The sequence below is a fragment of the Brachycentrus maculatus genome, unplaced genomic scaffold (genome assembly GCF_059751285.1).
Source record: "Brachycentrus maculatus isolate JH-2025_06_01 unplaced genomic scaffold, ASM5975128v1 h1tg000086l, whole genome shotgun sequence".
Classification (NCBI taxonomy): domain Eukaryota; kingdom Metazoa; phylum Arthropoda; class Insecta; order Trichoptera; family Brachycentridae; genus Brachycentrus; species Brachycentrus maculatus.
Window position 1 is genome coordinate 2,085,621 of NW_028280840.1, and position 13,333 is coordinate 2,098,953.

Sequence of the window (13,333 nt, forward strand, 5' to 3'; positions counted from 1 at the left end):
ATATATATATAAATATATATATATATATAAATATATATATATATATATATATATATATATATATATATATATATATATATATATATATATATATATATATATATATATATATATATATATATATATATATATATATATATATATATATATATATATATATATATATATATATATATATATATATATATATATATATATATACATTTATGAACTGCTGGTTGAAGAAAATGCCATTCCATCAGACCCGCAACTCAATTATAGGCCACTGGTGCCAACTACTAAGATTACTTTACCTATGAGAGTTGTAGCTGATCAAACCGTGAAACCTATTTAAGCTAATGAGCGAGTAATACATTCTTTAGTTCCTTTAATAGATTTTTAGTTTATGTGGAATCGTGCTATGCATTGATATAAAAATAATATATTTTTACATTTTTATACGAAGAAGCGTAACCTGTGCAGTTAATGAAGAAATAGTGTCCTGACTAAGTATTGCAATGTCAAAAATTTGTGTTTTTGGCTTCTGTAATACTGATTGCAGTCAATTTATTTTTAATTTATATATATTCCTGCTCAAAGCACTATTTAAAAAATAGACTTTTGATAATAAATACATATTTTTTTTATTAAATTACGTTATTTTGCTGATTTAAGTCTCAAAAGAAATAATTTTGTTTTTGACTTCTGCAATACATAGAAACAATAATATATTGTATTTAAAAAAGTCCTAACAGGATTGTCATTATTTGGCACTTTATAATATTGCTGTCATGAGAAACGGAAGTGAAAAAGACTGTCAGATCTAATAAAATTAAATGGCATAATATTTTTCTTATTGTTACAATGATCAATCAAATCAACTCGAATTATGAATGTTCAAAAAAAAACAAGATGAAAAAAATAAAGCAAACCTACAGTTCTGTTTATTGATTTCATTCCAATTTGAATATTTCTTATGCGTTTTCCGGGAAGTATAAAAAAAAAGATTGATAAAAAGAAGTTTATTGTCAATCGGCATTGATTTAGAATCCGTAAAACCCACAAAGCGAACGGAAAGTCCTATATGTATAAAAACATGAAACATTTGAATAAATACTGTGACGGCAATCCCTTTCTCTATCTTTTGTACACTAGTCACAAATGAAAAAGTAAACAATAAATCTACGTTGGCTGTGGTTTTTAGGATTTATTGGTGTTTCTTGAAATAAAACTACGCAAATGGTACCTGAGAGGTGTGAACCGAGGAGCCATTTTGACACCCTGTTAAACACGTAATTCGCCATGTAAGTGTTAACCTTTTCAGTACTAGAAAAATTGCAGTTAAAAACACGTTTTTATAATTTTTTAATTTACTTTTCACGTCGCGTACAGAAATAATATGTACATAACCGGGCTTATTACACAAAAGTTATATCTTCAAACCAACGAAAAACAGACTAGTGATATTGGTCAAAACGTTTCACACCTTACATAGCTGTTTGGAATTAAAGAGTAGATAGTGCTTGAACATAAAGTATAAATAAAAAAGAAAAAATCATTAATTACAATTTACTGCTGTATTAATGAAACTACAACTTTATATGAAATATAAATGAGAATTACAAATTGATAATAACAAGGAAGGCAAAGGAAGAAGGGAGATTAGATAAGGAGGTAGAGGAAAAACTAAGGAATGAGGTTTGATGGACAATTAGGATTCTAATGATAGATGGTAATTTTTGTTGTTGTAGCTATAGGTTTAAGCTTTTTAGAATGTTATTAAAAAAATAAAAGTAGTGTAAAAAAAATACTTAAAAATTTCTAACTTAACATGACATTTAATAACAATAAGTTTTTTAATATCTTAACTAAAAAAAATAAACTTTGTTAAAACAACTTTGTTTTAAAGTACCTACCTACAAAGAGTGTACGGTAAATGGAATAATAAAATACATAATTTTTTTGTTCATATTTTGATGAACGTAAGAAAGATTTTTCAAAAGTATTCAAACAGATTAATTTATTCGTTCCCCTTTGCTGTATTTCGTTGAAGAAATCAATTAGAATATTCGAATTATTCCTTTGAGAAGCTGTTACAATAGTAGTATACATTGTAGAGATTGGATTCAGATTTCAGATTTCTGTTTCCTAAAATAATTAAACTTAAGTCAACGGAACATTTTGATTTGTAATCAGAAAATCAGTTGAATAATCATAATTCATACGATTAGTTTTTGTTTTATTTAAATCATTTAAAAAAAATTGTTATCAAAATTTAAATAAATTATTTTTTATGTAACTATTTTTATTGTTCAAAAATCAATGCTGGCTTACATGCACACAAAATTTATTAATCCAAGAACAGAAAATATAATCATATACTATATTTAGAGTCCGCCTCCGTAGTGTAATGGTCAGCACGCTCAGCTACCGTTCTGGAGGTCCCGGTTTCGATTACCAGGGGGGGGTCAAATAAATATAAGTGATTTTTTCACTCTTATATTTATTTAATATTACCCTGGACTGGTACCTGAAGCGGAGGGCTGATCACCTTTCCTTCATATGTAAACGATCAAGATAACTCTGCGTTTATATGAAGCAGTGCCCTTTGCACCATTGGGGTGCGGATAAGGGTTTTATTATTATTATTATTATTTTTATTGTTATTTTTCTTCCAACCTCTACTTTTCTAACCGACGTATAGGCCATCTCATCAGATGTAAGTGGTAATAACTTAATCAATAATTATTCTAAATAAAGGCAATGTTATCAGTCCTGCGACCCAGTTTATTGGATATAGGAGTGGAATATATTTGATTGGATATGGATGTTGCAAATGAAGGCTCTCAGGGTCAAATTAATAACTAATTTTTCGTGAAGGAAATGGAGAAGGTAAATAAAGTATCGAGAAGCATAGCTAGGATATTTCAGGAACAGCAATAGCTAGGATATTTCAGGTTGCATGCCCGAACAGGTACAAGCTTAAGTAACCCAAAATAATGTATCTCTTAAGTCCCTCACAATATTAAAAACTAATAATTTGGACTTATCGTATGTGGCATTGCTTGATTTTAGCAATGCCACATTTTAGCAGTGTACTTGGGTGTAAATTATGATACCAAAATCCTCGTGGCTCTTGCCTATTTAATTTTACAAATAAGTCAACAGAATAGATAATGAAGACATGACCTACCCTTAATAAATTTTATTTGATGACAAAAAATAAGATTAAAAGAAAGACATTTATTTATAGTTATCTCATGTTGAATTTTTATTTTATACTAGCCTATTTCAGTCAGCGATTGTTGTATGTTTTTTCTAAAACATTTACTTATTTTGCCATACTTTGTATAGAAATCGAATTTTCTGGAAAAAATAGTACTTAAAACTTTAGACTCATATTTACCTAGTATTGTTATACTAAGTATTTTTCGCGAATTGTATACATGAAAATATTCCGTTTTATCAAATAAGATATTAAAAATATTTATTTATTAACAATTAAACTAAGCTTAGAATAAGGATAGTATTTGTATGTATAATAAAAGTTGAAAATATTTTAGATACATTTTGCCATAAAAACTTTTGTCAGTTTTCACATTGGTATGAAAATTACAACAAACTTTTCAACACGATGTGTGTTATTCAGTAAAACAATAAGAATAACGACAAAAGAAAAAGTAATTATATGGTATTTAGGTATTTCCAACCAGAACCGTAATTGTGTACTAGTAGGTCCTAAAACGTGTTTGATGCTACGATTATGTAAAACGGAGCAGATTGTTTGGGTAATTTCACAAACAAATTTTCACCCCTTTAGTATATGAAACTGCAAATTTAAACAGTTATCGGGTCGAACAAGAAGCTCCAAGTAGTGCTTATAATGAATTTATCTTTGTTTAGAAATGCTATGAAAATGGTTGCGCTGTATTCAATGGCTACTGCCTAGAAGACTGTATATTGTATATTATTATTTTATTTATACTGTGGGAGAGGAAGTGAAATAATTGAAGAGGCTTACTATGCTAGAAGGTACGCTTCTCTCTTCATCACTCAGTTTGGCATTGGAAGCTAGTGTTGCGAATACCAGTGATAACAACTGAATATTACTTTTCTTATTATTTTTGAAAGAATAACTTAAGGTTTAACCGATTATCTTTTCGTCGTAAACATTTAAAATTATGAATATTAAAATAGTTTTGACAATATGATACTAGATGGAAAATTGAAAAAATAAATAATTTTTAGTAGCTGTTATTTCCACTTGTCTCACAAACTTTTCTGTAGATATTTATTTTTTGTGTTTATTTTAAAGAAAAGAAGATTAATCATTTATAAATCATTAATAATTTTACTTTTTTATACTTATCTGCGGACAAGAGACCTTATCGGATGACGCGATGTAAACTCAATAATTAATTGAATATAGGTAAGGTATCACTCTTATGTTCCAGATTTTTTAAATTTTGGAGTGGAATATATTTGAAGAATGTTGATTATTAGTAGAGTTTAATTGTAGAAGTGGAAAAAGATTATTTATTTGTAGGATTTAATTGTAGAAGTGATGAGATTAAAAACACGTGTAAGATGAGAATTTAGGTGTAAAATTTGAACCTGAAAAAATCCCGTTGCCTGTGAGGTGAATCTGGATTGGAAATCGAGGAGAATGAAGAAAGATCGAGAAGTACCGTACTAGAAATTTTATCGACTTTGACGAAGAGATGATTCAATATTTGGCTTACTAAGAATTGCTGTAATTGGAATACACTATGAGCTGTACCCTTATTTTAATTTTAATTTTAATATAATCGAACTAAGTCACATATCTCAAGCGTTCAAATCAGAATGCGAAGAGAGCTGGACGTGTTCTAACGCTCGATTTAAAAAAACAAATTAAATATATTTTTGTTTTTTTTTACAATAATTTTTTTTTTAAATGTTATATTTTTATTACTTGCCTTTTAATAACTCTTTTCGTTTCAAAACCATATAACTATTTGGAAGAAAAACATATTTTTTCAATGTAAAAACTGTGTATTTAATAACAAAATCATTTACGTAAAATGTAAAGTTGAATTGCGACTTAACGATTACTTGGCTTTAAGTCATGCACAAAAGGTTATGAGCATCACTAAAAAGAGAGAGAATGCGTACATAGTTCGTGTACTTATTCTTTTACGTAACACTCGCGTATATAAACCACCCACGAAAATAGCAATAATAAATCAAGAAATGGATTCTTTTTAACAATTCAAGGAAACCCAACTGTTAAATGGCGGAGTGGGGGTTCGTGTGGAGATTACCACTTTCATTGAAAGGTTCAGAGGATGAGAGAGAGGCTGAATCCCCGGAATCGAAAAAGCCCACACAATTGAATATCTGTTCTCTTAACTTAGTTACTCATTTTGTGAAACCTTGGTAAATTAGTAACGAAGCGGCATTTCTCTGTTTAAGAAACGAGAGAACGAAATATTGAATGGTTTGCTCATTCGTATCGACGCAATTAGTCGTAAGTTGGGGGAATCGAACACGAGGAAAGTGGATTATGTATAAATGTTATATTAAATATTCTCTCGCAACATTTTGAGTGTGTCTAAATACTTGTCAAATTAATTGGTTAAATTTTAAGCTGATATAAAAATTGAAAATGATGTTTCTCAATGATGTGAATATAATTAGGATTAGGACTTCACATGCAAATGGAAGAGTTTCTGCTAAAAAAAAACTTTTCTGATCCCAACATCAATGTCTCTAGTGAACTCTGGCACACTGTGAGTTTGATCAATATATCTAGTAGTTTCAAGAATTTGAGTAGTGTGTTGTCAAACATGAATAGAATTGGTGAATGTTACACGTATGTAAAGTGATCACTTAAACTAGCCTATGACAGTTGTAAGCCTTATAAATGCAGACTTCCACATTCTTCTTCATCTATGTTAAGATCTCAAAAATAATTAATAATTTCTCAATATAAATAAAAAAACAATATTGATGTCTGGGTATTAATAGGACAAAAAATCATCATAGGCTGGTTGAAGTGATCACTTGAAACACGTGTGATATTCACCCTTATACCCATGATTGACAACCACAATGTATAGCTGTATTTATTCAATCCTGTGGTTGTCAATCATGGGTAGAAAATACGTATTTTATACTTACGTAAAGTGATTGATTTACTAGTCTATTACAGGTCGTAAGACCTGTAAATACCCTGAAATACCTGTAAATATTCTTTTTCATGTTGATATGTCAAATGTGCCATTTTAAAAAATTATGATATAATTTAGATTTCTAAAAACGCTTTGAGAAATCTTTTTCATTATTTAAATTGGACTCTATTGTTCATTAATTGGAGATAAAAGAACAATACTTATCTTTACCATTATTTCCATTCAAATAACGGCAAGATTCTATTTAAATTTACGTTGGCTCTTTGTATGGTAATCATGTGGTGGACATAATACATGGTTATGTAAAATCAGATTACAGATACCACATTTTGTGTTAGGTATATGGGTCGTATGTAACAAAGAGCATTGGATATATATATATATATATATATATATATATATATATATATATATATATATATATATATATATATATATATATATATATATATATATATATATTTATATATATATACTGTTTTTATCGTTGTTAAAGATTCAACATTACTTTTGTTTTTATAACTCACCATTTTTTATTGAGAGCGTTCATATTTTGGTTTAAAATGTTCAGATATGCGAATATGGCGTATGTCATCGTTTTTATCAACCTAATTTGATTAAAAAATAAGTATTAAAAATAAGTTATATATAAATGCATAAAATATGTTTTGTATCAACAAATCATTACAGTTTAAAATAAAAATAGTAACAATTGTTTTGCATTTTATATAAATTTATTACCAAATAAGAATGATAATACCCAATAAGAAGTAGTATATTTATTCGTACATACTTGTTGAAATTACCAGAATATCAATATGTGTATCTGTCAATTTCAAGTATCTCAGATTGGTTGTCTCAGTGGTATGTGAGGTCAAAATAACATTGACAGTATGAGCTTGGCTCCCTTCCAGAGCACGGCCCATCTCGGCGCGGGTAAAGGGGTTAACTGCGGTAATCATTACACTGGGAATGTTTTCTGGAGGACTTTAGGCGGCCATTTCATGATACTCCGGATTCAAGATACTTATTCAAATCAGATTTGCAAGGCCTTTCTGACACTTCACTAGCTAATACGACTGTAAGATTTATTCGATAGGTGCTCAAAGAAATGATATATCATTTTAACTAATGAATTATACACCTCTCCTTTTCTTAACTCTTATTCGCACCCAGTGGTTTATAAGACTCCGCTTATCGTCTCAAAACAGTTCTTCGTTGATTGTGATGAGTTCTGCGATAAAGGTATCTACCAGTTTAGGATGTTATTAATTTTTATTAAATTTTATTTGTTGAAAGGAATGTTGTGAAACCTGCAAAACCTGAATTATTAGAAGCTTGTCAGCAGGTAGGATAGTAAAGATATACAATAGAAGGTTAATGTGAAAAATACTACACAATTACCCAGACCAATTGAAAATAAATCTTTCTTGAATTTATTTTGCCATTACGGGGGAATCGAACCCGCGATGCCAGTTTCGCAGTTGAGCGTCTACCCAACTACGCCACGACGCCTGTAATAATTATTACAGTAATATTTATTGTGAGTCTCTGGGAATTAAACTCGGAAACTCTACTACAAAAGCCAAACGTGCTAACAAGTACATTACGGAGGCGAAAAAATAAAACATTAATCTACAACTCAAATTATTGCAATTACTTTTAGGTAGTTAATTTAAGTAAATGCTTAAAAATTATTAGTAACAAGTGTGTATTTATAATGTACATTTCTATGTTAATTTTTCTTATGTAAAAATACTTAAAAATATTTTATTCATACTATATATTGAATTTATCTAGCGAGAGTAAAGATGGGATGAATTGTACGAAAATAATACATACTTATATATAACTCAAATTATTGCGATTACTTTTAGGTGGTTAATTTAAGTAAATGCGTCAAAATTATTATTAATAAGTGAATATTTATAATGTACATTTTTGAGTAAATTTTTCTTATTTTAAAAAAAAAATTGGAATATTTTATTCATATGGTGTATAAAATATATATGTAGAGATGGGATAAATTGTACGAAAATAATAAAGCAATAACATTGATCTAGTCAATCGAATAAACAATAGGTAGAGTAACTTCGTCGAGGCATCATTATAATTGAATAACCCTATTAAGATAAATCGGATATTTTCAGAATTGCGTCAGCGTCCAAATCAGTAATTTTGGGTCCTAAAAGTACTGAAAAAAAACTGAAAAGATAAAAATAATTTACCAAAAACCTCCAAAATTACTTTGAATTCTTATTCCTTTTTTCAAGTCAAAAACTATAAAGTAGTTTAAATGTGTCATTTACTTTGCAATTAAGTGAGACAAATGCTTGACGTACGTAAGACTTACAGTGTCAGTGAGACTAATAAACCGGAGACGGACGTTTCTTCGGTTTAATTAAACAAAGTCGGGTGTCGGTGAACTAGAAATACTTTTATTTTCCTAGTCCACACTCAAACCCTAATATTAAACGCTCACTAATTACTTGAACCACCCCGTGTCGAACTATCCCTGTCACCCTGTCTGAGTTAAATATAGATTATGCTAATTTTCAAATGTTTAGACTAGGCAAAAACGTTATTAGAACTTGACCTTTTTGAATTAGCTAACGTCTGACAATTATAATTGTGAAAAAAAAAAGATATTCAATCAGCCCAATGGATTTGAGAATCAAATAAAAAAATGGACTTGATATTTGTCTCGGATTCTTTTCTTAGTAAATCAAAATAGAATCTATATATCGCTCACTAATTTCAAGAACGTCATAAATCAAAAACCGACAATTTTCAGTTGTTCATGTTTTCGGAATGTCCAGAAAATGTACTATATCCCAGCAAAAGAGGCATATTTTAAACTTAATATTTACCCGCTACAGGGAAGAAAGTGTTGAATTTTCATTTTGAAGAAAGGGTATTGTTTAATTTTTTTAAATACTTAATATTTTTCAAATGGAGAAAAAAACCTTCAGGTTTTACCTAAAAAGATCTGTTGCATAGTAAAAAGTTCAATAAGTGGCTTGATATTTATTTTTAATATATTTTATTTTTAAATCTTAATATTTTAAAACGTTTTCCTGAAAAATCAAGTTTTTTGATTTATGACGTTCTTGAAAGGGGTGAGCGATATGTTCTCAAAATGTTTATTTAAAGCTACCCAGGACTGCCACTTGATGTGAATACATTGTTTTCCTGTTATAAACGTTCAAGTTTGTGTCGGGTTGTGGTCCCGTGGTTAGTATCACGTACTCTTAAGTCAGAGTTTCTCGGTTCGAACCCACTCTACCACAATTTGATACCTTTTTCTAATAATGAGCCGCTTAGGCTCACAGAAATTGTATGAAATTGAAATATTTGTGTAAATAATAGAAACAAACATTTTTCTAAAAAAAAAACTTGGCACTATTTCACTACTGAAAAAACTCGTGTAAATTAATTGACATTATTTAAAAATATTCAATGTCTTTTTTTTCACTTCACTTCAGCCATTCACAGAAATGTGTCAATATATTTTCCTACATAAATTGAAATAAATATTCATGCGAAAAATCTTGTTTACATTAAGAGATTCCAGTCTATTGAATAGATAATATATATTTCTTTACTCAGTCCAATGATAAATGCGTTGAAATCTTTGATTAAAAATTTATTTTCATGTATAGTTTAAAAACACATTTTCCCGTTCAAATAGATAATTTATAATTTCCTCAAAATATTTTTACTGGCATCCTACTTATATTAAGTTATTCAAGGATATCTTATTGAAAACTCCTTAAGATAGCTATAGAAATTTGGGTATTTTTCATTCATTCGTATTTGAATTGGCATTGTCATTTTTCTCATCATTCTGTTAACCGTTTCGGAAAAGAAAATATTCGGTCGCCCGCTTTAGAGTCTGTTCTCTACCACCCCGTAGTATAGAGCGCCTTTACCGCTACGAACCCTAGTGCCTAGAATTCTGTATGGATTCGTTTAGTACTGAACTCAGCCTCGTTGGGAGCGGACGTAGCTCGCTGGCGTTGTACCGCGCTACACACTTATCCCAATACTTCGAAACTTTCTTTAACATGTCAACAAATTTGAAAAATATATTTTAATTTTTTACGAGAGTGTGGTGTCCGCAAAAGTAACTTCAGTGAAAAGATTTTTCAGATTCGCGCAATATGTGACGTTAATATGATTAATATCGTATTGATACGAAAATAACGTGTTTTAATGCAAAATAAAAAGTTTAAAAAAATTGTACAAATGTTTTTTTAAGGTGTTGAATTAATTCTAGTTAATTTGAAATCAAAATTATGCATCACTCAAAGAAGCCGTCACCCACTTCCCTCAAAAAATCTAAGGATTCTTGTAAAGCGAGCCGTCACTCTCCCAGAGTGATTCAAGTCAACAGGGATGTAGCTACTATGGTGGACGAGGTCAGCCAGGAGAAGGACATGCAAGGGCTGGGAGTCGGCAGCCCAGGGGACGCGGGGGGCACTGGGGGCGCCAGCGGGGCGGAGTGCTGCGGCTCCTCGGAGGACCCCCCGCTAGCGCGGCCCCGCACCTACAGCGACTCCTTCGTCAGGAACACGAGCGAGGAGCTCCTCGTAGGACCAGCCTGCGAGGCCTGTGGACACTCGTCGGGTTACAATTGTCAACAGTTCTGGAACAAAGCTTACGAAACCGAAAACGCGATAGACCTTTTGTGCAATTGCAATCTCGAAAACGATACGTTCATTCAAGACTTGCCGAAGACTCGCGAGAAACTCTTGAGCGATTTCGAAAAATTAAATAACAGACACGCTCATCTTAAAACTAATAACTCGTATCATCGCAGTTTGGACCGCAAGCACGTGAAGACGAAAAGCGTCTCTAGCTTTATTCCGAGACACATCCCCTACGCCAACCCGAGTTCATCGTTCGTAAAAAAGATAAAAAGAAATTTATCTTCCCTTAAAAAGATCGGCGGCGATGGAGTGTCTAAAAAAAATAATCACGGCGTCCCGTTGAGTGAAATGCCTCTTGATTTTCCCCAACGCAAATCTGAAAGCCTGGTCAGGCATTTCAAAGGCCCGGATCGGGGAATCAACGCGAACTGTATATTTTCTTCGTCGAATTTTCAGAATAATATTCCGCGCGCGGATTTCGTAAATATTGATGTACCGGGCGAATTCGATTACTCACCGGATATGAGAACATCATCCCTGATGAATACAAATTACCAGCTGGGATGTAAAAACGAGACAACCGGCGTACATAGAAAACATCCGCTGAACGTGAGTTCCGTTAACGTGACACTCGACGACAGATACGTCGATAGGTTCTGTTCCGACGTAGAGATGGCTCCGAGACGGATAATGTCATCGAGTGACTTGTGGAAAGATAGATTCCTGTCTAATTACTCTATGGCGACCGAGCCGGTGGTGTATGGCTGCGAGGGAATCTCCTCCACGGTGGAGACAATAGAAGGCACCCACGTGTGCGGAGGGAGCGGGGTGGCAGGGCTGGGGGAGGCAGGCCAGCCCGAGGTCCGAACATTCAAGCGAGGTGATGAGACAGAATATGATATGATAATGCTGGAGACGAAGCGGGATTTGGCGGGGTACCACCATTGTTTGTGCGATAATCACGCGCGAAGCCACGACAGCAAATGCCCGGGATCCTACTTCCATCTGCAGGTAAACACGTTATCCTAAATTACCACTAACCCACGTGCGAACGCATTACGTACGCGGCATGTGCCTTTGTAATATAACTGCTTGCTTGTGGAATTTCGCGTGGAAGGTATTACGCATTCCGCTTCTCGTATTTCTAAGTAGACTCGATTAAATGGTTAAGTATAAATGTACAAAATAGGTATGCTAAAGATCGACGTAATATAATACCTCAAATTATTTTACAATTATTATTCGTTAATTATGAAACGTAGTTAAATGTATCATAATACGTCTTATTAGAAAATTATTATTCGCAGTGAAAAGATTCTTTTACTGGGGTAAATAAAACATATCTTATTTTATTCCTCTTAAAATAACTTTTTCTATCGCTATTTATAAATTTAAAGTCTACTGGCGAGTATCAAATCACTAAATTATTATAATTTTTTTTATGTCTTTGGTGCACATTGACTAGTCCTGAAAAGTGAAATTGATTATTGTGCATTAATATAATAAACTATCAAGTTAACATAGCATCAATTTGATGCAGTGCTCTATCCACCATTGGATGCAAAGTAGTAGATAAGGGTCAGTAGCAGAAGATTTTATTTAACTCTAACAGATTCGCAACGTAAGCTAATTACTTATAATGTATGGGTATGTAACTCCGAGAGCCCTTGCCATTGCAAATATTCTATCTTTTCTACCGTTCATTCTTCCTCAGTTTCCTTTTCCATACACAATGTCCCTCATTGTGAATTCCTTCACTTATCTGCGTCACCTGTATTTTATTAAATACATTTCGACCTTGGATTCAGAAGTGAATACTTAATTTGCTCTCATATAACTAGGGACCAAATTACCATCGCGTCGATCTAATACGGTGCCCTTTGCACCATTGAATTAGGATAAAGGGCAGCTTTATTTTTAAATTCCACTAATTTTCATCATATGAGGGACACCTGATATAATTTTGTGGTACGACGCAGCGAAATATATTTTTATAATGTGGTGTTTTTAATCAAAATTACATGTTCTATAAGAGCTTTTATCTGATTTAATTTAATTTAATTTATTTAAACGTTAAAATGAATGTTTCAGCGCTGAAAGAATTATGGTAAACAATAAATTTATACATTTTTTAAAATTGAAAATCAGGTGACTGAATCGAACCTCTCTTGCCAAATTATCATAAACACCTTTTAGGTAAATATCATTTGTTTAATGTGAAAAACTTAGACTCCAGAACAATCCATGTTTGATGAATGACCTTGAATCGTTCCAGTAAGATTTTTTTCAAAAGTTTAAGTTTTTTACCGTATCTTGCGTATATGTTTTTTTTAAATAGATTTACTAAAACAAAACTGTATATTAAGATAATAAACAGAGAAGGTTTCATATGAGAGAAAAAAATATAAGGTTATAGTTTTATTTTGGATCTAGCGAATATGTATTTTTAATAGATTTACTAAAACAAATCTGTCATTTTACTTATTTATTTTTTAAAATTTTTTTCATAATATTAGTATATAACCACTC

General features: G+C 31.4%; 1 protein-coding gene across 1 annotated transcript in view; it reads left to right on the forward strand.

The window, feature by feature from the left end:
- Positions 1-10,254: 10,254 nt before the first annotated feature.
- The window catches only part of LOC148310874 (uncharacterized), a 113,687-nt gene continuing 110,608 nt past the window's right edge, over positions 10,255-13,333 (forward strand). The window contains exons 1-3 of the mRNA XM_088257633.1: positions 10,255-11,413; positions 11,477-11,632; positions 11,666-11,815. Of these exons, the coding sequence (XP_088113759.1) occupies positions 10,451-11,413; positions 11,477-11,632; positions 11,666-11,815 (1,269 nt within the window). The 5' untranslated portion in view covers positions 10,255-10,450. The remainder of the gene's footprint in view (positions 11,414-11,476; positions 11,633-11,665; positions 11,816-13,333) is intronic.